General features: G+C 37.8%; 1 protein-coding gene across 5 annotated transcripts in view; it reads left to right on the plus strand.

The window, feature by feature from the left end:
- Positions 1 to 26,541, plus strand: part of CHL1 (cell adhesion molecule L1 like) — a 313,645-nt gene that overhangs the window by 249,442 nt on the left and 37,662 nt on the right. For all 5 annotated transcript variants that reach the window (XM_042452045.1, XM_042452044.1, XM_042452047.1 and 2 more), the window contains 6 exons: positions 14,154 to 14,285; positions 15,167 to 15,307; positions 16,837 to 16,948; positions 18,976 to 19,127; positions 21,042 to 21,207; positions 24,414 to 24,538. In XM_042452045.1, the coding sequence (XP_042307979.1) occupies positions 14,154 to 14,285; positions 15,167 to 15,307; positions 16,837 to 16,948; positions 18,976 to 19,127; positions 21,042 to 21,207; positions 24,414 to 24,538 (828 nt within the window). The remainder of the gene's footprint in view (positions 1 to 14,153; positions 14,286 to 15,166; positions 15,308 to 16,836; positions 16,949 to 18,975; positions 19,128 to 21,041; positions 21,208 to 24,413; positions 24,539 to 26,541) is intronic.

Genomic DNA, 26,541 nt, shown 5'->3' on the forward strand with positions numbered 1-26,541 from the left:
GACTACTGCATGGCCCCTGGAAGATTTAGCTTATACTCCTCACTGGTTCATGAAACTTACTAAGTGACTATGATCAAGCTACTCTCTGTCCAACTTACCTCACAATATTTTTGGTTTGTTTGTTTGTTGTGAGGATAATGTGGGGAGAAAGAAAACCCCTTGCAATCACTAATGAAAACATGAGATATAAATATAAAAAATGAATACTAAGATGTGCAGCCTGAGGTCATCTCCATTTTTGTGACAGTTTCCTACAAATGAATTATGAGAAATATAGCTCATAGAACTCTTCAGAATTCATTGTTTGAGTTTTTACTGTCCCCAGTGTTCCATGCGGCTAACAATTGAACCAACTTAAGTATGCATTATAGAGATGTTTCTAGGATATAAACCAAAATACATTTAGTTTAAAAAAAAATTGAATTCAGTGTGGGTCACTACTGAGTAAACATGCATGCACATGGTTTTTTATTAGTTCAGTAAATGAGGGAGAAAAACTTAAGGGAGAACTCATTCACTGCATTTTTGCAGCTTCATTACTTAAAATTCACTCCAAAAATATTGCAGTGTGATTATGTAGCCATCATGGATCTTTTTTTTTAATCACCTCCAGAAATTACCTAACAGAGGGAGGTAGACTTACAAAAGAATAGCCTGTTATATTTCCAAACAGTTGAGCTGATAGTGTGAACTCATGCTGTGCCACCCTACTATGAGGGCTGTGCCTTTAGTGACTTGCAGTCATGTAACCTAGCTGTAGTAATACTATTAATCTGTGGACTCTGTATGTACATATTCTTCAAAATTGCATAATTAGAGGAGCAGTGTTCAAACTATTTCATAGCTGCTTTTGGAAACCAGGAGTATAGTAGTTATAATGCTTCCACCTAAACCTGAAACGAGGAACATTGTCTATGGTTTAGTGAATTATCAATGCTCATTGCTTTCTCTCTAAACCAAAAGTTGAATAAAGTGATTTAGGATTGTTATTTTAATTGTAGCTTGGGAAGTTTTCTAACTCTTATGAAGAGGTTGAGGCTATATCCACATATGGACAAAGCAGAGACATCCTCAGCATAAAATACAGTTACTGGGCAGGTGGGAGTAAGACTAGACAAAAGAAAGAAACAGCAGAGGGGAAAACAGTGAAATGCAAATAAATGCACTGTACTTACTTCTTTCCTACTCATTGCTCCTGAAATGAATAAGGAGATGATGCATTAGGCTAACTGTGTAAATTTGGAATAAGAGCAAAGAGCAAATGTCCCTCAGCAGATGAGGGAGAAGATGCATGAGATTTGTCTTCTATATGTCCGTATTTCTTCCAAGATAATCATTTGAGTAAAGATTGGTTCACATGAACTTCCTCATTCAATCCAAGTATGCCCACCAACACTGAAACACTTTCTGATGGCACTTCCTAATTTGCCATGTCTGGAAACCATGAGAATGGACCCTGTGCATGTAGTCACTTATATGTATAGTGTGACAGGAACCATTGACCAATTAAGATTCTTTCCATATGCAAGTCCTGGGTTTTCAGAGAGGCCACACTGGAACCTTCTGCTATTTCCTTAGACCGTTCTGTCACAGGAGAGTATTGCACAAAGGCCAATTCTATTAGTATTTCATTACAGTTGTGCAATTGTAATGAAATATTAGCAAATAACAAAACAATAACACTATAGCAATCAATATTTTCACACACTGTGCATTCACGCTATATTAACAGTACAAATACAGTATAGAAATATAATTGCATTCCACATACCTCCATTCTTGTATTGTTAATATGTCATTATTGAACATTTTGTGCATGCACTGTGTTACCACTAGTGCACATGCATGCAAATCATGGTTCCATCTCAAACAAAACAAAACAAAATTGACATATTTTGTTCCCAACCTAGTTTCCTCTCCCTGAATATGAGTATGAATATGACTTGACTGTGATCCATGTCTCTCTGCCCAATTTTCCCCAATTTTTATCCTGTTGTATTTTACTGTTTTTAAAATTGTGAGTATTTTATATTGTAGTTTTAGAATTGGAATGGGGGGTTGGGAAGGGATTAATTTTGAACTTTATTGTATTTTTAATGTACTTTTACTGTTGTAACCCGCCCGGATTCCTTGTGATTGGGTGGGCTATAAATAAATCAATTTTTATTTTTATCCAGTTGAAACAAAATTGTATTCTAAACCTCAAAATAAGAGATCACTACTTCCAAAAACAATCTTAGCAATGAGAACGAATTGCCTGTACTGAATTGCACTCTGGGAAAAGGTCCCAGATTGCTCCACAATAGCACAAATGAAATGTTATTGACTTCTGCACTTTCATGATTGCACTTCATGGGCAAACTATGGGCAAACTATCAATGGGAGTTTAGCTTTAATAAGATATTACAGGAGCATTCTACTTTATTCATGGGAATAAAGTATGGTGTATGCATGATGTCATGTGAAAATCTTCAGGCAATCTCATGATCATGACAGGAGCATTCCGTTTCTCTCCCGTTTCTTATCCTGTGTGATAATCCTCTTAGATTAGTTACAGCCCTAGCAGCTGAAGAAGTAGAAGTAGAAGGCAGAATCTTCCTAACAGCAGTATATCATTGCGAGTTATCCTTAGTTCCATCTTGTATGGATAATTGAGACTCGATAGTTTTACAAAATAATTGAATCCCAATAGTTTCACTGTTCCTGGTGAAAATGGAAACTGCTGGAACTATCAGCTTCCAGCATTTTGGAGGCTGTTCTTAAGGGGCATGGTGGCATGGACTGTCATGCTGAGTGCCTATGCAGCAAAATTTACTACTGTATCACTGTAAAGGAGCTCTATCTGTATTATAGTTGCCATACAAAATGATACAGCTAATGCGTGATAGCTGAGCAATTTTGAAAGAACCTCATATATGTTTTTAATATACAAGAAGGTTTATGTGAACCTCACTTTGCTTACTATACATGCATACTTTTCTCTTTCTACAAAGAAAGGTATACCTCTAGACAGGTAACTAACCTATTATCACAGTGTCTGTGTGATTTAGTCCCCCTCCCACTTTGCATGTTTTGTTCTGTTCCAGTTCCAGTCCGGTGGAAGAGTCTGTAGCAGAGAGCTTCTATTGGCCATAGCGATTGTTCATTAATATAGTTCTCCAGCTCATATAGAGAGCAATCTGTTTCAGAACCACCAGCCTCCATGCATAGGTGTAAGGACAGAAGTGATGACAGAGGAATTGAGGATAGCATACACCTCCTTCTCTCATCTTGACTACAAATGATTCAGGAATGACTGAATTCAGTTACATTCAAATTTTTATTCTCTGTGCTTAACGGTAACATAAAATAATAAAACTGTCCATGTTGCTGAGGAGAATGAGCACAGGCAGCATTAAAGTGCACACATCTGTCTCTTGCTTGAATTTATTATTTATCGCTCTCTTCTCATCTCCCTGGCATCAGAGGGAATCTAGAGAGGAAGCAAGCATTTCAAATATTTATATTTCAATTTCTTGTTACCTTTTACATTGATGGGCCACTGTTGTTGTTGTTTTCTTTTTACCAAATGAACACTGAGATTACTAGACTTTTCTATTTGATTGATACACAGCATTGCTCATCCAGAAAAGGTGGCTGGGTATATAGGGAGATGGAGAAGGAGGGAGATTTTTGTGGATTATAAAATGGCTTCAGTCCTACAATTTGCTGACTTTTAGAAATCATTCCAGATGGCTGGGAATGTCTCTGCCATCAATGAATATCTTAACAATCTGGCTGAGGAGTCTTTTTTTAAAATAAATAAATAAATAAAAACCCTGTAGCCTTCAAAGGAACTGCAGAAGCTATGAAACAATCAGATGCCAAGAAAGACAGAGCAAATAAGCCCTATAGAATTATGGTGGCTAAATTATGGCCTCTTTTCATTAAGATACAGAGATGAAAATGAGTCCACAACACATGCATGCATGCATGATGCAAAAACACAGCCGTGTTAATTGTTTTTTTGAGCAGTGAAATCTGTTAATATGATTTGCGCAGCTGACAGAATCCTGCTCATTTTCAGAAGTCTCACCACGTACAGGAAGTTGGGCAGTGAACATGCCCAACTTCTTTCTTTCTCTTGATTTTCTAATCAGTAATGTGTCACTGTCATTAATCATAAGCCAACATCATCATTCCCACTCCATCACACGCTAATGGCTGATGCTCATTTGGACTATGTGAACATAGGCGCGTTACAGACCGCCCGTTTGGGGCGACCTGTAAGCGGCCCTTTCCTCGCTGTATTGGGGCCTCAACTGCCACAACGGCAGGCTCAGAGGCCCTGATCCGCCGCTTTCCAGGCCGTGGGGAAGCAGCAAAAGGCCACTTCCCTGCGACCTGGAAAGGGGTGTCCGATGGCGGCAGGGAGGAGGAGAAAGGGGCCACTCGGGCCCTTTCTCCCTTGCATTCCTGGCACAGCCATCTAAAGGCTGCGTCAGTGACGCAAACCCCAGAAGGAGCTCCATTTCGGAGCTCCCTCGCACGGCGTGTGTCACCTCGTTTTGAGGCGGTGCATTCGTGACGTCGTAATGGCAGCCGCTGTGTGGAACAGGCACCGCCATTTTGTACGGACTGGGTCCGTACTAGGGTTAGGGGCGTCAGGAAGTGATGCCCCTTTCTAACCCTAGTACATCCCCAGGATATACTTTTATGCCCGTTTGTAACGGGCCTTAGTTTCGCTGACCTCACCAGCTATAATTGATTCCATTGGAGTTACAGTCAAGTTACAACCAGGTCATACCACTCTTGCTCTCTTCCTTAAGAGCTTGGCTGTAGGTGAAATATAAATTAAACCCAGAGATGACAGACTATTCAGGAAGCTCACCAGTGTTTGCACCCTGTCTGCTCTCTTTACTGTTGATAATGGGAAAGAACGTACACTGACATTCAGACTGTCTCTGTCATGTCTGCATGTGAAAAACAAAATATTTCTTACAGGAGCTCATGCTTCTGGGGCTCTCACATATGGATCCTGTAGTTTCTAAGAACAGCAACTGCTGAGCTGAAGAAGCATAATGAATTGGGTTTACAGATAGAGTGTGACTCAGCGGACTTTCAAATTTTCCTTCCCTTTTCCACACAGATGTTGTCACAAGCATTTCCCCTCACATATAGTCAACCAAATTCTCTATCTCTTTTTCTCTCTGTGTATGTGGCTGTGTGTTTAAATAAGGCTGTATTCAGAAGTGTATGTGTGTACCTTCAAGTTGCCTGTCGACTTATAGTAACCCTATGAATTTCATAGGGGTTTGTTAGATAAGGAACAATCAGTGGTGATTTTGTCAGTTACTCCCCATGAAATAATTGAAAACCCTCTACCACTTTCCCTGCTGGCTATCTTTCTTATGAAATCATCTCCCCAGAGAAATTATATCATTCTTGTTATCCTTTGTCTGGTGTTGAGAAAAGCAGCTTGAGGAAAGTGGATTTGTCAATGGTAAATGTCTGGCAAGGAAAGGGTTAAATATCCTTTCTGTATCTGCCTACCTGTGTGTGTGTCTGAAAAAGAAGTTGTCAGAGAAAATTGCATTGACTTTATATGGTTTCACTTTTAAAAAAGACGAATAGGCGTCACTGATCATTGTATGGGAGACAAAATCTGAAAGCTTTTCTTTCATATGTCCCACACATCTGAGAAGGCGAATTGAGAAAGACTAGCCAGAGGACATTAAATATCTCCATGGGTATTTCATCACATTAAAAACCTTCTCCACAGGTCTTTAAAGACTAGAGGCAATGTGCTTCCAAACACCAGTTGCTGGGGAACATCAGATGAAGAGATTTTCCCATTGGTACCTGATTGGCCCCTGTGGCAAGAGGATGCTGGACTGCAGAGGATTCTAGTCTTGATACACACTCTTAATAGAGAGAAAAAACATCCCCTAGTCAACATGCCTAGCATTCAGAAAATAATTTTTCAATTGTTTTCCAGTTTCCTGAAAATAGGGGGAAAATACTTTCCTTGTTTCCATTCCTGTAGCAGAGAGCTGCCAATCCAGCTATGTAAGCACCCAATTTAGTAATTTCTGAGAAGCCTAAAGAGAATAAAGATAAGCTTCACCAAATAAATTGCAGGAAAGATAGTCTGATCTGTTGATTTCTTTGGCCTAGGAAGTATATATAGGAAGAAAAATGAGGGAACAACATAAATCAAGTATTCATTGGAAAACCAAATTTGTAGGTAACTGTAGCAGTTTTCAGCATGGGGAGATTTTCCCGAATGCTTTATTAAAACAACAAAAACAATAAATAAATAAATAATAAAACTTTTATTTATATCCCACTTTTTTGTTACAAGACAATCAAAGCAGCTCACAACATATTAAAATCCACATTTACAAAATTATGTCCCAAATTCCCCCCCTTAAAAATGTACAATTAAAATATCTATTACACACACACAAATATACGAGGACAGAGTGGTGGGCTAATACATGATGTGGGGGGCAATCATTCTGTGGCCGGGCACTTTTATTCAGGAAAGGCCTGCCAGAAGAGATCCGTCTTGACGGCTTTTTTAAAGCTGTCTAAGCTGGCAATTTGATGGATCTCGTCTGGCAGACCGTTCCATAATTTAGGAGCAATTGCAGAGAAGGCCCTCTGGGAGGTAGCAGTTAGTCTGGTTTTTAAAGGCTGCAGTAGATTCCTCCCAGAGGACCTGAGGGTGTGGGGCGGATTATATGGAAGCAGGCGATCCCTCAAATAGGTTGGACCCAAGCCATATAGGGCTTTAAAGGTTATAACCAACACCTTGTACTGTGCCCGGAAACAACCCAATCCTACTACATCAACATGACTAACAAACAAAGAAAGAAAACTCTGTGAAGTCAAAGGCTTTCACAGCCAGCATCCATTGTTTTTCGTGGGTTTTTAGGGCTATGCGGCCATGTTCTAGAATAATTTTTTCCTGATGTTTCACCAGCATCTTTGGCTGGCATCTTCAGAGAAATCTGGCATGGAAGTGAGTGGGGTATATATTGTATATACTGTGTGACTTTTGGTTGGAAGGGATTTACATCTTAATCTGTGTGTTGGTCTGTGTTGAATGACAAGGCCTCAGGATGCCTATTCAATTACTGATCCATTGTTCTGCTGGGAAATCTCCTGACCCTGGGTGATAATTTGCATGTTTTGAGCTTTGATTTTGGTGTTTTTATGGACTAGTAGCCAGACCTTGTTTACTTTAAGGGTTTCTAGTTTCCTGTTGAAGTTGTCCAGTTGTTTGTGGATTTCAGTGGCTTCCCTGTGCATCCTGACCAGAAAATTGTTGGCATGGTCCAGAATTATATTTTTTTAAAATCGCATTTTATGCTCAGGATAGCTTACAATGTGTTCTGCTACTACTGATTTCTTTGGCTGGCCCAGTCAGCACTTAAATTCATTTGGAACAGAAGTGCCGGAAAGGTTACAACTGAATGTAAGGCAACTATGTTGGCAGAGAAAATGTGCTTGCACACACTAGACATCTGTGAGATTGCAAAACAGAGTGAATCACAGCTTTCTGTCAGAACAATTACTAGCTTAGGAATTTTTTTTTATGGGAGGGGTGTTTGTTGTGAGAGAAGCACAGCAGCAGCAGTTTTGGGAAGTTGTGTTTGTAGGCGATAGAGAAAATAGTAGCACTTTGGACGTTGGGGCACTCATTGCAAGAAGAGCAACACACTTGATAAGAAATACAATGGTGAGAGAGCCACACAAGTGGGGTTCAAAGGCACCATGTAGCCTGAAGGCCATATTTTGTCCCATCCCTCCTACTGTATATAGCTCTCTAAAAGGTAAAGCACTCTGATGTTGCAGGAACACACCTCCAAAAGAAAATCCATGATAGCTTTTGATTTCTGGCTTAATCTGAACATGCAAGACTGATATAATTTGACTAGAGATTTAGTTTAGGTCAGAGTAGAGCTGCTTTATTCTCTGACTATTGTTTATATCTCTGTGGGAAAGCAGCTTCATACGGGGAGAGTGCCTGCACTCTGAAATTATGTTGTGACTTGTTTTAACAAAATCTATAAAAACGTGCTCCTATTATATACATAGCTATTATGTTCACATCACAATGAGTGGTATGCTATTTTCCAAACCAATTAAGAGTGCCCATACATAGACTTTATTAATGGTACAGTTTCTTTGTGGACACCATTACTAAAATGTTATGCATAGAATTCTGAAATGTTCATGTTTTTTAGAGTTCTGGATATTATGGGAAACCTGTGGGCTTCCAGATGTGGTTGGACTCTAATTCTCATCAGTCTTAGCCAGCATGACCAGTGGTAAGAGATGTTGGAAACAGTATTAGTTCAACACAGGAGGGTCATAGGTTCTCTGGCCCTGATGTAGAGTTATCTAGATGTCCAACATCAGCTGATATAGGTACCTTTTTTTTACATTTATGCTGCATCTGATAAGACTTCTTCATACTTGATGGAGAGTCAAACTCAGGATCTAGCTTTCATTCCGCAAGGAATAACAACTAAGCAAAGAGACATAACAGCTTTCTATCTTTTTGTGTGCAGCTAAAATATCATTGGGGTTAATGAGCAAACAAAATATGTAAAACAGCCATATTAATGAATTGTTTTTCTCAAGCAGATGTTTCCTATAATTTACCTGAACTGTGACAGATAATTCTCTGACAAAACTGTGTGGGAAGTTTGTAAAGCTAAGTAGTCCAGGAGAGAAATCCCCACATGCATTAAATTGGGGTGTTTTGGGTTTAATGTTATTTGTTCCATTGAAATCAATATGATTGTGTGTTGTGGGTATTATAACCCCAACTGTGCTGGGGCATTATGAAGATACAGGAGACATGGTAATGGCTAACAGGAATTGTCTGGTCCACCAGAAGAGCTCTCACAGTCTTCAGGACTAATCCTCTTATGTCTTAATGCCCCTTGAGCTGAAAATAAAGCTAGAGATTTAGAACTATGTAGTCTTGGAAGTCCTTTTTGAAAACAATCTTTTCATGCCATTTCCCCCCTGTGGTTGTAAAACACCAACCAACCCAAAAGCACAGAAAAAACATGTTGGTTAGGTTCCCAGAATATTTTTTAATGTGCTATTTCATAGAAGGAATAGCTGCCTTCTGCCACAGAGTTTAGACATCCTGCAAGTCGATGTGCAGTGTGCCAATAGGCAACCTTCTAATCCTATATCTGCCAGAAGGCCAAAGTTAGGAGATTGTCCACTTAAAAGGATGCCAAAGTTCTTTGAAAACATTTAAGGAATGGGATTCCAGGGCCACCTTAGGCTACTTACTGACTATGCTATTTTTTCAACAGATTCTTCCAAATGATTAACTACAATTTGCTTATCTATTGTTGAAATGTATTGCTCCTTACCATATTCATTGTGGATTTGCTCTCCTTTTAGTAGTTGTGTGCCAAAAGTTCCACTGGGAATATTTTGACACTTCAGGAAGAGTTTCTATAGTTATGAAAAAATCCTGACCATCTCTGTAGGGCAGAGGAGTGTTGTTGTTGTTGTTGTTGTTGTTGTTGAATCCTTTAATGTTAGGTAGCAAAAAGTTCCCATATGTTGCTTCAAATATTGATCAGGAAGGTAACTGGTGTCAAGAAATCAGAGGAAGACTAGGATTGGGTAGGACAGCTATGAAAGAACTGGACAAGATCACAAAGTGCAAAGACATAACTCTGAAGCAATGGCATCACTAGGGAGAGCAGGGGTGCACACTGCAGCAGGTGACACCCTAAAAGGGGTGTGACGCCACTGCTCCTCGAACATCTGCTTTTGGGCAGAAATGGGATGTGGCATTTGCCAGTGTCTTTTTAAAATACTGAAGAGATGGTGTGAGTGGAATAAGACTCAGTGGGAAGAGAAAGGAGCAGCTCCAGGTTTCTTTTAAATTTTAACTGTAAAATTTTAATTTAATTTTTTTAAAAAAATACATTTTTAATTTTAAAAATCTTTTATTTTTTTCTTTAAAATCATTGCATTTTACCAAATTTCTATTTTAACCACACAAAATTATGTATATGCAAATACATTTAGGCTGTGCATATGACAGTAAAATTAAAGGTGAAACTTTAATTTTGCTAGTTGTTTATGTCACAACTATTACCATTATATTCAGTGATGTATTAGAATTACAATTTACAAGTAACATTAGTACAAAATATATTACTAAGGATTCTGTATGGTGTGGTATGGGAGGAGGTCAAGGGATGGGGGTGATACCATGAGTCACCACACTGAGTGACGCCAACCCTAGTGATGCCACTGTTGTGAAGATTGTTCAAACCATTGTATTTTCCATCACCATTTATGGATATGTGGTGCTGAAGAAGCGTGCTGATGATACTGTGAACATCCAAAAGAAAAAGAAAAAAGAAAAGAAAAAAAAAGCTGGGTCCTAGAAGAGATTAAGCCCAAATTTTCCCTGGAAGCCAAGGGGACTAAGTTGAAGTTTTCATATTTTGGCCACATTATGAGAAAAAAAAATGAGTCATCTGAAAAGACAATGATTCTGGGAGAGGTGGAAGGCAGTAGTAAGAGAGCAACACCACATGCTAGATGGCTAGTTGTCTAATTTCTAGCATTGTAAAAATTTCCAAGATATTGGAAATAGTTCACATGTACAACTTGCCTGTTCCTTTTCTATGAATAACTAAACCATATTTCTAATTTTACAACTGAAGTTTTAAGTTATTGCAATGTCAGAAATTTGGAAACTGAAGGAAGTTTTTGGGGGAGTCAGGCTTCTTATTTAGGTGTTACATGTTTTAACCTCCCCAGCAGCTACCATCCTGGTGTCCATGCTTACCAGTAATTTTACTTTACCATCACATTTGTGTAACCTTCACCAACTCATGTGGTTTTAGTGAGATTATTAAGACTAATGCATTTTGTGAAGGACAGGGAGGCAGGCACCTCAAAATTATGTTTCATTTTTAGATTGCAGCCAAACAGCATTTATAATCACAGTTTTCTGGAAAATGCAAGTTGTTTCAGAAACTGACCATGCTTCCCTCAAAATCAAGTTCATTGTGTGTACAGTTATTATAGCCATTCTGGCATATTTTAATCTTAGAAGCCTAAATTCACAGAGTGGCTTAAAATCTGGAACACTCCCCCATATAAACCTAACTCTATAGCCCTGAAATAAACCACTCTTAAAGTTGAGCATAGATGGTATCTCACACCACTACAACTTGCCCACATTACTAAGAACCTCACCTCGTGCTGTTGGAGAGGGTGTAGTAATAGAGGTACCTTCCTGCACATGTAGTCACTGATCAAAAAATTGTCCCTTCTCCAGAACTTTTATTGCTTTCGGTGTTTATTAATGAAAACAAGACATTACACAATAAAGATATTATTACATATTTGTTGGCATTGGCCAGGATTGAAATTGCCAGGGCTTGGAAAACTGGAAAAGCCAATATGACTGAGTGGTGGTCCCGATTTTGGAATTTTTGCTTTTTGGAAAAGCTCAATGATCAATCTAGAAGGTTGCGGGGGTGGAATCTTCCTCTGCCTTTTGAAGAACGATGGTCCCCACTTATATCTTATCTCAACAACATTGAAGCAGAAGTGGGTCTTCCTTTGAAATATGATTCCCTTTCGATGACTGTTTTAATTTAAAGAAGAAGAAGAAGAAGAAGCCTGAATTCAGAAAAGGCCAGCTAATATTAGAAAGCTTGACAAATATCAGCAGTACTTTTTAGTCATGCCATTGTAACTGAAAATGTAATGAAAGGAGCTCTTGGTAGCAGGTTACATGATTTCTTATATGTTTCTCCTGTTTGACATAAAACCAAAGGTGAAAAATAAACAGCAAAACAACTCTTTGCATAAAGCTCCACATTTCCACTTTCCTTCCCTCTACAGTTGTTACCAGAGAGTGCCATCTGCTGTTGAAATGGACTAAAAGCATCAGTGAATGTATCCGTTTTTAAAAAGATAGCCATGTTAATCTTTTTGTAACAGGAGTACTGAAGAATCCTACTACTAATTTATAGAATCCTAGAATGACCAAGTTAGAAGGGGCTTCAGGGGTCTCTGCTCAGTGCAGGATTTCTACTTAAAGCATCCTCAACTGTTAGTTCTCCAGTCTCTCTTCGGAGATGTACAGAGAAGAGTCCCTTCCACCTCTCTAGGAATTGGTTCCATTGGCAAATTGTTCTTATTATCAAGAAGTTCCTTCAATTGAAATGTATATCCTTTAGCTTCAAACCATTAGTCAAACCCTTGGGTCAGCAGAAAACAGGCCAGGACAATCACCATTCAGTCTTTTCTTCATCAAGCTGAACAAGCCCACCTCCTCCAATCTTTCCTGATACTTTTTGTTCTCCATCCTTGTCTATGTCCTTAAAATTAGGTGCCCAGAACTGAACACAGTAGTCCAGGTGAAGCCTGACTGGTACTGAATATAAGTGAATGATTCCTTGATTCCTTCCCAGGACTTGAAAACTACGCTTCTATTAATGCAGAATAAAATAGCATCCAGCATAAGCTTTTCTAGATGTTCACTTCTTCATGCACATTTCTATATGCTTTTAAAAATACTTTTCAAACAGAACCAAGATTTCTTTTAGTACTGATTGTATGAGATCTTCTCCCCCCCCCCACCCCCCCGGTGCTGTCTTTTCTGTTTCTTGATTACAAGGATCCTTGATTTAAGGATCTTTGTAGTTCTTACTCCAGTCTCTGTCTTCATTTTCCTTTATTTGATTCTTGCCCTTTTCTCAATCTAACCTTCTGATTAGGCCTCTGAGCTGTTAGACGCTGGCTCATTGCTCATTGCTCTGGATTTCTTTGCTGTCGAATCCTCTGCTGCTTAATATCTGCTTCTAAAAAATCTTAGGAACTTTATACACTTCTGTAACTCTTAAGCTGTTCTTGTTGAATCACATTTCATCCTTCCATACTACTGTGTAATCTCTCCACTTCTTATTTTTCTTACAAACTATACTAATATGCTCCTACATTTTACAGTTGAAAACCAGGACACATGTGGCTACGAAACATTTGAGTGTGGTCAGGATGGCAAAGGTTATTAATGGATAAGAACACACAAGTTAGGAGTCGCTGCAGTAGTTTGCTTTTACCTGAGCTTAATAGGAAGGAAAAGAAACTGCATCCTCCTCTATTCTCCCCGCATTGAGTTCAATGAGAGGAAACTAGTTTTGTACTTTGAAAAATTAAAGTAACTTCAAAGGAGGAGGATGGATTATTGACTCGGGCTGTCCCTGCCAAATTAGGACTGTTGGGGGGATATGTATATGGAAGTGTCTGTGACATATATCTGTGGGGGGGGGGGATGTCACACTTTCCCTATGTTGATTCTTCTATACAAATGCCAGACCTCTTATATTTCAACTAAACTCAGAAGAGAGAGAAAAAATGAGTGTCTGTTCATATTCAGGCACAGGTAATAAATTCGGTGGGAGATTTTTATAATGAATTCAGTATTAAGTGTTTTTTTTTAAAGTCTAAATCAGTTTACAGTGTGGCTTCTACTGTAGAGCCATCAGGTACCATGCAATTTGAACCATATTGCATGTATCAGTGATGGGTGGGAATTGCATTTTAGGTTTGGGTTTTAAAATAATAGCCCCTGTAGTTCAGCAAATTTTCGCAATAATGAAAGGAAATAAATGATGTTTTAAAACTTTGAATGTGGGCAGATTCTTCTACCAAGGCCTACAGAGCAAAACTCTGGCTATGAATCACAGGACAAAAGTGGGAAGTCACTTCCTTTTTTGAGATCCTTCTTATCTGTAATATTTATATGAAAGGCAGTGATTGACCTAAATGCAGGATAAAGTGAAACTGTCATTTTGTCCTCATACCTACTTGGTTGGCAAGAAAAAAAGGAAATAAAAGCATAATATTCTATATGTTTTATATCAGTAATAAAGTGTTGGGGATGATGGTGATGATCATACGTCTCTTAATTCAATGGATCCCAGCCTTTGGTCCTCCAGAAATTTTAAATTTCAGTGTGCAGAAACACCAGCCAGATGACCAGTATGTAGAGATTCTGACAGCTGGAGGCAAAAACTCAGACACACCAAAGGTTGAGAATCACTGCAGTAATTGATTCATAGCAATGACTGACATGTTATTATTTTCTTTCTCCACAGAGCCACCCACATGGGTAGTAAAACCAGAAAGTGGAGTTTATAGTATTGGTGGAAGTTTTGTACTGTTGTGTCAAGCTATTGGCTATCCTGAGCCAACCATCAAGTGGAAAAAGAATGGTGTTCATTTGCCAGGTAAGCACAGAATGCAGCCATAATCTATAATGTATAGCAGTATCAAATACCTATACACACATATAAAAAAGCAGCAGTGGAAGGATCATTTTTTCAACTTTCCCCCTAAAATGATTCAATTATGTTCAGTCAACAAAAATATTTCATACCAAGAATAGAAGAGTTATGATTATTTGCTATTATGTGCTACTCATTCCTGCTCTTTTTAGCATTTAGTTTTTCTAAATATGTTTGTATTCTTTTCTAATGATTGGGATATTTATTTTAATCAAAACAATAACCAATCAGTAAAACATATCTATACTTTTACTGTTGTTTAAATTAACATTATCAAAATTCAAGCATTAATTTGTAAGAAAGAGTATGTAAAATTTATCTTTTTATTTATGGGGTGGAATATTCTTTACTATATACCATGCAAAGAACTGAGGAAAATCAATAAATGTGCATATTCAGAGAGAAATAATATCTGGACTTTAAGGTTCTACAGTATGAATTGGATTTCAAGCTTGGGTTCATGTAATGTGCTCTAAACTGGGCTAGCATTATAAAAAAATTGGGAAGTTTCACCTATTACAAAATGCTGTGGTCAGACTAAGATGTTATAAGAGCACATGGTTTTCTTGTTGCAGCACCATCGTTGGAGTTCATTTCCAGGCAGAATGTGAAGTGCTGTTTATGACTTCTAAACTGCTGTATGACTTGGATTGGGCTATTTGAAGGATCCTTGAAAATGATTTCTCTAAGGCTTTATTATTAGCTCACATGGACAGTAATTTTGATGAACGGGAGGCTATACATATAAACAGTTAATAATATACTAACATCAAATGTGTCATGTAAATAATGACAACATTTTCCTGTGTTTTTGATGTATATAGAAACAAAAACCAGCAGAGCTGTTTTTACAACAAGGGAGGCCAGTATCTCTGATCTGGAGCTGAAGGACACTGCAGTGTACCAGTGTGAGGCTACCAACAAGCATGGCACCATCCTTGCCACAGCAAATATTGATGTTCTTGGTGAGTTTTTACTGAGGATCTAAATGATGAGCTAGTTCATCTTCACATGCTAAATGAGATGTTGTACACACACACACACACACACACACACACACCTTGCCCCAAGACAGAGGAATTTGTTTTAGCAAGCCGTAAAGAGAATTTATGCATTTACAAGAACAATTTTGGCATACTTTTGTAAATATACAACATTGGAAACTACAATAAGCGTTGCCTTCATATATGGGCTAGTAAAATTAGAAGCACCGAGTTGATATTGTGTGTGTGTGTGTGTAGATTATCAAACTGACAAAAAACCCAACTGCTTACATCGTGGTATGATGCTGCCAGGAAATTACAACCTGGCTGCAACCATGGTCCCAGGTGCAGTTTGGAGGCTGCTTTTCCAAGTTAGGAAGTTCCTGTATTTGAAAAATGGTCTCCGAAGCATGCCTGGGACCTGGGATGCAGCTGGGTTGCAATCACCAGATGGCATTGGTGGTGAATTAAGTATGAAAGCACCCACCAGCAACTCAACTGTATGCCATTGGGGAGCAGTCAGGTTTTTAGTCAGTGTGATAATCTCCTACAGTATGTGTTTGCTTCTTCACTTTTTGGATCAGTATGCTTAGCTTTACCAAGGAAGCAGACACTAGAGAAATTTTTGCACAAAATGTACAAAGCTCAAAGGAAAGGGGGGGGGGGTGAAAGCACCTAATGTCTTACTCTCATAATGCAGATAAAAATTGCAAGAGGGATTGAGGAATTCCCTGTAGGCTGTGATGGCATGTTGAGACAAGCTGTCTCAACCATAAATGAAAGATTTGAGTTTATTCCTGCTTGTGATTCCCTGTTTTACACTAGGGCTTAGCTCTCTCACAGAACAGACACTAGCAGTTCTGAAGGTTTGAGGTTTGGTTCCTGGTATCTCAAGGTAAAGATAGAAAAGATACCTGTGTCAGAACGTGAAAAGCCCTTATGTAGACAGTGATGAGCAAGATGGTCCAATAATATGACTTGGTATAAGGCAGTTTCATAAATTATCTAAGCCCTCCTCAAGGGCTTTTTTCCTCTATTAATTTGGATTGAGTCTAAGAGGCTTTGGTTCCAGTAAGAATAGCTGTATGAATCCAAGACCTGACATATTTGATTTTCACTTTTAATATATTTCAAAGTATTTAAAAATATTTCAAAAATATAGCTTACAGGACAAGTTTAAAAAGTAAGTCTTAAACAACAGGAAAGAGGAGAATGGCTATAATAAAACAAAAAACCTGGGAACCAGAGTCATGGGGGGTAATATTGTTAACATTTTTTGTGGGAGGCAGAATTTATCAAAACTTGAGATGAAAACTGCGCATTAAACATTTTGAAAGAAAGAAGAACTGACAGATTTTCTTGACCATAATATAAACTGAATAGTTGATAAAAGATATTCACACTTCTGCCCACCCTACCGAATCTGCTTCCTAAAGCTGCATTTTTATTGGTCTGCAGTTCTTAATACCCCCCCCCTTTTTTTTTTTGACAATCCATATATACCTTTTCAGAGATCCCTCCAGAAATCTTAACTCCAGATGAAGAAGAATATGTTGTGGTTGTAGGTTATCCAAGTCGTCTGTACTGTCAGTTTTTTGCAGTACCTCCACCTGATGTCTCTTGGTAAGCTTAATTTCAATTGCTTCCTCTTTCTCATAGGCTGTTCTTGACATTTCACATTTGATTCTGCCTGACTGTGAACATGTAGCTGCATTTTAAGAAAGCTGCATTGATTTTTTTTAAAAAAAATCTGTCTAAAAGAAAGATACTGTCATGAGATGCCAATACGATGGGTTTAAATATACTCGTATTTTAAAGATTTCAAAGCATTAATGTGACAAGGTTAATGAAGCTGCACATTGTTTGTTAGCAATGGAAATGATAAGGTCCCCTGAGCTGGTGTTCCATTTCCTTTATCTTCAGGATGCCAAAGGTCAACAGAGCTTAGTTTGCTCAGAGTGTTTCCTTGCTCAGGGGCAATTTAGATGGATTAATGAAAAGCAAATGTTATTTTTGAAAAGACACCAAAGCTCTTAAACCCTCCAGAGGTCCCTACACTTTATTCAAGTGTATCAAATAATTCACCTTAGAACTTAGCCTAGCTCGTTTAACACTACAGAGAATAGTTGTGTCCTTCAACAAGGCTGTCTTCATCCCTTGCACCCCATTGTTTTGAGATGTCCCATTGTGTATCCATTATTTTCCTCAAATTGCTTCAGTGCCAAATGATAGCCCTAGATAGTAACAGCTGGTAGTTTCTATATATGTCACTGGGATACTGAATCTGCTCAGGGTTTTAACTATGGGTTATGAGAAACCTGCCCAAAATGCTGAACTTATATTGAGGAATATGAAGCACCTTGGATAGATCCTTTAAAGTTCAGATGAAAATGCAGAACAGATTCACTCTCCCCTTGCAGTGGAAGCCACCTGAATCATCTTTCCCTTGAGGTATATCTGGCAGTCTCAATTGCCACTACAGTTTGGAAATTTTTGGTAGCTGTGGCGTAATGTAGTAGCCACAGCTACCAACCATTCCTTCCAAAAAACCGCCAGACACACACACACAAAAAAAATCTGAGGCAACTTTTACACTCCATAATTATAGTGCTACGATTCCACTTTTACTGCCATGACAACCCTCCTATGTAATCCTGGGATTGGCCATTGAGGAAGGGGCATTTAGAATTTTCAGCCAAAGATCTCATCTAATGCCTCAGAAGAGTTCACCCCTGGGATCCCATAGGATGCAACCATGGTAATTAAAGTGGAATCCACTTTATATACAAAGTTTACATACACTGAACCATCAGAAAGCAAAGGTGTCACTGTCTTAGACACCCATGATTTTTTTTCCGGTTTTTGGAATATTTTAGATTTGAGATTTCTGGATAAAGGAGATTCAGATTGTATTACATTTCTTTTTCTCTCTTTCTTTTTCATATACAATATTACCTATGTTCTTCTACCATAGCTGAATTTTTTTAAAACTTAAACTGTACAGTATTATTCCATTCCTTTCTACAGTATTATAATGTTGTCAATCAAAACCCAAGACTGATACCCCACCACCACCACCACACACACACAATTTATCCTTCAAATAAATTAGCAATATATTCCAGTCCTTTTTGAAGTTCAGCAACAGTCTGTCTTTAATCAGTTTGGCCAGCTTATCCATTTCTGCCAAGTTATATGACTTCATTAGCCTTTCTTCTTGTGTTGGCATTGTAGTTTCTTTATAGTTCTAATCACCATCACCATCACCATATATAACTATTTTCTTCCAGACTCCTGGTCTCTTCCATCAGATTGCGCCCCCCCCCCCTTCCTTTTCTTTCAAAAGCTTTTTGAATTCTGACAAACTCTCTGGCTGTTTTTCAAAAAGGGATTTTAATGGATTGCTATACTACTTTTAAAACAATATTAACAAAATGTTTTTTATTTATCAGTAGATGCTTAAAATTATTTTTTAAAAATTGATTAATTACATTTTAATGCTTATCTTGTGTATGCTTTTATGTACAATATATTGTATTTGTTTTCATTTGGTAAGTAGTCCTGCAGTTCTAGGGGAGCAGGAACCAGGATATAAGAAAAACATGCAAGTAATCTCATTCTAAGAAATACGATTCTGGTTGCCTCACTAGGACTAAAGATGACAGCATGAAACGGCTTGATGCTGATCAAAATGGAACCCTGGAGATCAGAGTAACAAGAAAAGAAGATGCTGGGTTTTATACCTGTGTAGTGAAAAATATTGCTGGAAGACGTGCTCTCACAGCCACTCTAACTGTCAGAGGTAATTCTTATTATGAATTATCTTACTATTAAAGATCTGGTTGCTTTAACTCACCTAATGGGTTTGCAATAAAATGTGAATGCCCAAGCTTATTGCATATTGTTGTCCACTTAAAATCACAAAGTGTTATAATACTGACCCAATGCAGTGTTGTTCCTACCTTGAAATATTACCATAGTTTTACTTTGTTTCCAGTTAGGACACTAAAATGTCAATGTGTTGTCCCATATTTTCCCTATTCAAAAAGATAATATTGATAATAATGGCTGTTGTACACTTCTTAATTATGCTTCAACTTTGCATTGAGTCACATTTGCTTGGGATTTTTTTCTTTTTTTGCAAACCTTTTGTTTACTTGGATCACATACCCACAACAGATGATGTGCAAAATTCCACCGTGGTGATAGAGCAGTCACATTTTCTGATACTGAGTGAAACCTTCACATCACCATTGAAAGTATGAAGAGCCAAAGGGGGCATGGACCTCTAACCATTTGTGACAGTCCCCATAGCTACTGTTCTTAAGAAAGGTACAACGGTAATGTGATTTGACTAAAGCTGGGAGGAATCAAGCTGACAATGTCATAAAGGGTCCCTCGACCTATTCTTGTCTAATGTGAGCACTGTTTAACATGTGTCTTACGACATGAGTGGTCATAATAGTGTGATTCTGCAACTGCAGTGGGATCACAGTATAGAAATACTGCTCCCATATGTATCCCATACATGCATATGAAGGAGAAATTCTTTAGGAGAAGAGCTAGTTAGGCAGAATAGCGCAACCACCTGACATAGGATATTTTAGGTTTCATTAAAAAGAAGATTGATAGTTATTGAATTAGTCATTGTAGTATATTTTACAGCTAGAGAAGGGGAGAGTTTTCCTCAGGTATCAAAATGAACTGGCTCACTTGACTTCGGTGACTGCAAATAGGCTTGGACTGGCCTCAGTTAGAAGGCATTTGAAGCAACTAAAAATGACTAGGTACCTGAACCACAGTTAAATTTTTTTGAAATGAAGCGTTGGCCTCAGACTCACCTGAAATTGTCTATTTAGTGTCCATCCATCCATTTCCAGGATCCCTGTGTGGTTTTGAAGGCTTCAGACTCAGCAGGAAAACTGTCCAGTTGGAATTGGCATGGTTGTCTGTGTTTGAGCCTTCTGCAAGACTGTATATGAGCACACTACCCTCCAGCACTGCCCTTCAGCCTTGGTTGACCTTCATCCCCTCTCCCTCCCTCTGTCTTTCAGTAATATTTGTTACAAATTTTGTGGATGGTTGAGAATGGTATTTGATTTGATTTGATTTGAGGGTCAGCCTCAACAAGTCATACCCAATAGGGGTCCCCTTACAGGACTTTGGAGATGAAGGAAACAGATATTCTGCCACGTTCGGGGTGAGGGACTTATTCACACCCAGGTTAGGGGAAATCCCAACAGAAGCATATGCTCAGTGATATGCATATCATTTCTATCACTCTAGCAATTCCCAGAACAAGGCTGGGGTTGTAGAGTTCATTGAGCAACAGGCTGGTAGCTCAGTACATGGATATGATCTCATTTAGGATAGGTCTGCTTCATCTGTAATCAATAAAAGGCCATTTTCTCATCCCCAATTTCATGTGTTCATGTTTTTTTGTTTTTTGTTTTTTGCCAATGTATGTCGCTCAGCCTCCTGCTGGGCACTGCAATTTAGTAGTTCTGAAGAATGTCTGGAGAAAGGAGATCATTTTTCTAGCAGAGGATTCTAAGTGTCTCACCAATCACAGATCCCCAAATCCCACAAGAAAGAGATATATCTATTAATGTGGCATCAAAATACCATATCTGTGCAGTGTGTATACTGCACAGATCATTAAACTCCTATATCATAAATCTATGACAGTTTACACTTATCTTTTTTGATTTATTAGATGCTACCAAAATTTCACTTATACCCAAGAATCCACAAGTTTTGAAGTCACACTCAGTATTGTTAAGATGCCATTCAGAATGTGATCCACATTTGAAACACCACTTTGAAATTTCTTGGAGGAAAGATGGAGAAGAGCTTGGAAAGAATGACACTGAGGATGGAAGGTAACAAAAGTGAATTCCTCTTAGTAACCATTCCTTTTAACAACTAAGGATTTATTTGAATAATGATATGCCTATTTTCTTCATACAGCACATGTTGTGGTCATGGGATAAGGAAGAATTTTGTTCAGTTTGTAGTTTTAATCTTCCTGAAACAAACTAATTCACACTTTGCATATGAAACACACAGATAAAAATGCAGTTATAATTCAGTATTCTCACATTTCTGAATGTTGTTATGTGTTGACTTGTCTTGTTAAAAAAATGTAACAAACTAGGAAGAGGGCATATGTTTCATGAAAAGATTTTAGTGAAAATGAACCCATTATTTTGAGGGAGAATATATTTTTAAAATGCTTATTTTCAGAGTAATGTGCACATATATGTGCATATCTATATTCACATATTTTTGTTAAGTCACACACTGATGCAGGAATGAATTCACAGTTGGAAAAGATGCCATCATTCCAAAAGCCAAACGATGAAGATGGGTTCACTTGCCAATTGACACTTGGCTATTTTAATAATAATGGGAACATAGAATGCTGATTTATATTGTGTCAAAGACAGGTCCATCTAACAAAGTAGGTTGACACCAACTGGTAAGGAATTCTCCCATATTTTGAACAGGGTATTTTTTCAGACCCCTTTGAAAATGCCAGGGATTGAAACTGGAGCTTTTGAAGGCAAAGGATGTATTCTGCAAAATTTTAAAAAATGATTGAGAGATTTAGAGGTATATCACAACAATATGATATACCTATAAAAGCCAGTCATGATAAAGTCATCTGGAATCATACAGTGCATCATTAAGAGATAGGGATCTTTGATTTGCAGTAGTATTTAAGTCACAAATCCCTCATTATCCCTCTGTTTCATCTGATTCTCTGGGTAAAGAGAAATGCTTTATTTTTCTTAGGAAAGTCAATAGAATCCTCCTTGTTGGTTTTATAAAGGTTCTGAACAAGTTCTTAAAGCCTATCATTGGCAAGGGAAGAATTCCCTTCTCTCTCAGTAAGATATTAAAGCAGATTATGTTGTCTGCAGATGCTCACAGTGAGCTTCATAACTGTCCTGGAAGGACCTCTAGTGGTTAATGTGCAGTTCTAAATCCATGATCTGATTTTGTATAGTGCTGTCAGAGATGTATGGTTATTTAAACATATGTTGAAAAAACCCTACCAAATAAGAATAGAATTTCATTCAGATCATTAAATAATTAGTATCTATGACGTAACAGCAAAAAAAAAATCATAGTCAGAACATTCACCTTGTAAATCAGTTACACATGTTTAAAATAAAAGGCTCAAAAAAGTCCCTTTATTTAGACCAGTAGGTGAAAGAACATCTCATGGCATTTGCAGCTCATGAAGAGCTCATTTCGGTTCAAAGCAGAGAAAAAGAAAAACAGGAAATACAAATATTGTTTTTAGTACTTTATCCAGACTAAAGAATAGAAGACACTATCCAGTCCTATGGCATCTTTGTAACTAACTGAAAGAAAGAAGTTGGCAACTAGCTTTTGTAGACTTAATTCTTAGACTTGCGAGTTCATAGACTTAAGTTTTGTAGACTCAGATGCATTTGGAAAATTCATCTGAGGAAGTAGACTTAAGTTTATGAAAGCTCATGCTGCCAACTTCTTTCTTTCAGTCTCAAAGGTGCTACAAGATCTCTCTACAAACTGATTTTATAGACTAACATGGTTATATCTTTGAATTCTACCACTATCCATTCCTGTGCACAATTAATACTGTACTGTGTTTTGAGTTCTCCCTCCCAATCTCCATCCAACTCTTTTCTTTCTTTCTTTGTTCAGTTCCCATTTTCCTTTTGTCTTTTTCTTGTCTTGATCTCACTTTTTCTTTTCCTTTAAAAAGTTATACCAGCAGAATTAAATCAGTGCATGTAAAAGCAACGACTCAAATAATTAATAAATAAGATGTATGTATGTGCCTTCAAGTTAATTTATGGTGTCTCCATGACTTGCACAGGCTTTTCTTAGGCAAGAGATATTCACAGATGGATTTGTTATTTCCTTCTTTTACATTATATTCTACAGCACCCTGAATTTCCTGGCATTCAAGCATCAGGCAGGAACAGGAATCTTTGGGGTGTTTAGGCCCTAATAAGTAAGACACTGAACTAAATATACATCACTTATCTAAGGGGAAAATGGATGTTGTATTTATTTTATTCAATTGATATACCACCCGTTAGAAGTATTCCAGGTTAGGCAACTACATCACACTTAAAACAACCATTAAACAAAAATACATCATCTTGTAACAAAAGCAGTAAACAAGAAAACAGCCATTATAATTGAAAAATGAATAGGGAAGTGTTTTATTAGAAAGATATTGTCAAAACCTTAAAGAAGATAAAGAGTCTTTCAGCTTAATGTGTAATAAATATATGTAATTCCCATGTACACTATTCATTAGGCTTTGAAATCCTAACATTTCAATGTTACTTTTTTTTTTACTTTTCCTATTTGTGTCAGATTTGTAGATTTTCACTTATCTTATTCTCCTGTCCAAGAACAAAAGTTTTTTCACTGATGGTTGAGATTATGAGAGGCTTTGCACTCTCATAATCTTTGCACAATTTCCAATTATTTTTTCACACTTCAAGACATTTTTATGAAAACACTATTTGCACCAAAATGACAACGATTTTTAAAAGAGCAAATAGTAGGTTTTGTTCAAAATATATTTTTCTGCACAAAAGTTTTTTTTTTTCCAAAGCAGAAAACCTGAAAGGGTTTTATTTGTTGGGAAAAGGTTTTTGCATTTTTTTTGTTAAAAAACAAAACAAACTCACAGAGTTATAGAAGCTTCTGTATAGTTTCTATACTATAATTCCTAAAAGGACAGAAAAAACCAAGTGTCTATAAAGGAAATTGTCTATAAAGATCTATAACAACTGGAAATTGGTATACTTTAGTGGCAAGTACTTGAAACTGTACTAAATGTTAATGCTAGCAACATCTGCTTCTTCTGTGACTGTTTATGTGTGTTTAATCAATTTGCTATATTAGATACAGCTTTAGCACAGTTACTATAAAATATCACTCAGTTAATGTGAGCTTATTTCTTGTGAAGAGTTCCACACTTCCTAAAAGTGAAGAAGCAAAATATAAAAATCCTAATATGCTGGTTTTTATTATTGTCTTCTCCTTTCCGTATCATTTATGTTTTCTTTTATAGAATAATTATGGAGAGGGATACATTGTTTATACAAAATGTGGAATTAGAAGATCAAGGGGTGTACAGCTGTATAGGCAGTACATCACTGGACAGTGCATCTGATGATTCCCGCATAACTGTCATCCGTAAGTGAATTCCATCTGTTTCTGTGCAAATTTCATCTGTTTCTGTGCCTTACTAGTTTAAATCCTTTGAGGAAAAATGTATTCTTAGTGCTAATTTACTTGATAATGCAGATTGTCCTGGAATTGGGGGAACCCGGCAATATTAACCAGATTCACTTCATAACAGGTATTTACACATTCCATACATTAGTGTCACATTTTTAATATGGAATTTTTATGTTTGAGCCTTCTTGGATTTTATGGATGAAGAAGATAATGTTTGATTGCAGATGTCATAGGCTTGGCAGTAACTTTAGATAGGTCAAGTGTCCATGAGGCTGATCTTAATTCTGCTTTTCATCTACCAATGTTGATTCCTTGGGATTCGTTTTCTTCTTTGTCCCTGCTGTTCTTAAAATGTGTGCTTTTAGAACAGAAGAAAGGGGAAGCACCATCAGAAGAGCAAAGGAATTAGAAAATTTCAAACAGTTTATATTGGGGGGGAAGAGGCCTCGAGAATGTGTTGGTAGTGTCTATTTGACATGCAATAGCAAGTACATTTCTATACCACTTATCAGTGCACTTTAGCACTTTAAGCTATTTGCCCCCAACAAGCTGGGTACTCATTTTAGCAATCTACAAAAGGATGCAAGGCTGAGTATTAGACTCACAACCTTCTGTTTTATGAGTGAGTGGCTACAGTACAGGCTTTTAACCACAGCCTCACCAGGGCTCCATTCAATCCTTCCCCCCTCCCCCCAGCCATTTACAAACAGATGCAACCCTGAACCTGTATATGTTCTGCCTTTCCTCAGGGTCCAAAGAGCCAGAGCTGACCTACTACAGTAGGCCCTTGGTATCCACTGGGATTTGGTTCCAGGACCCACCATGGATACCAAATTCCATGAATGCTCCATACATAATGGCATAATACAGTGGTGTTCTTCATTTAAAAAAATGGTTAAAAATCAAGGTTTGCTTTTGATAATTTAGATATATTTTTGGGATATTTTCAATCCATGGATGGTTGGATCCATGATATAATATCAACGACTATATGTTGAGACAATAAAACTTTTCAGATATTTGGTACTTATATAAATGTTTTTTGTCATTGCCATGTGCACCAACCACATCTCTTAAATAACAACTGATCAGCATCATTCTGACAGGTTCCTGTTCTACAGGTACAGGGCTCCAGTCCCCAGAGAGGAAAGCCTAAACATATGCAAGCACCACCAGCCTCAGTATGGTGCTGATCATTTTTTTCACAGAGCGGTAGGGGTGAGGGCAGAAGGCTCATGATCACAAACAGCATTGGACTAACTTTGTGCATTCTTTCTGGCCTTTCCACACATTCGGAACACATGGATTTAAATAGGACATGTGCAAGGATGTTTACCTCCTGCTCCTTAAAAAAGCATCATCTTTTGTATATATAAAAATAGTAGTCAGATAAGAAATAGAAGAACAGCCAAATCTTAGTTAGGTCTGTTTGGAAGTTAAGTGCTATTGATTTTTTTAAAAAACCATTTGGGCCAAAAGATTAGAAAGTTGAAACGCATCCATGAGATGGTGCCAGGGGCAAAGAAGTTGTTTTGTCAAGGGTGAACAAATGCATGAGAGTCAGAGGCCAATTTTTACCTCGCAGGCATTTACGCCCTACTGAGCGACACCCCTCCCATCACAAAAAGCCGAACACCTCCGTTTTTTTGCTCAATCCCTTTCAAAATGATAACAAATGTGATATTTTGTTATATTCTGTCACCATTTTGAAAGGGACTTAGATGAAAACAGAAGTACCGAGGAACTCTGGGTGGGGTCTGGGCAGTGTGGCTGGAGCTTTGTTTGACAAATTTTAGCATATTTTGATGGCTTTCAAAGATTTCCTGGAAATAGCCCTGATCTCTCTCTCTCTCTCTCTCTCTCTCTCTCTCTCTCTCTCTCTCTCTCTCTCTCTCTCTCTCTGTGTGTGTGTGTGTGTGTGTAAATGGAGACATTAGTGCTTTTGGGGAACTGAGAGA

This window comes from Sceloporus undulatus, chromosome 2 (assembly GCF_019175285.1).
Source record: "Sceloporus undulatus isolate JIND9_A2432 ecotype Alabama chromosome 2, SceUnd_v1.1, whole genome shotgun sequence".
Lineage (NCBI taxonomy): Eukaryota > Metazoa > Chordata > Lepidosauria > Squamata > Phrynosomatidae > Sceloporus > Sceloporus undulatus.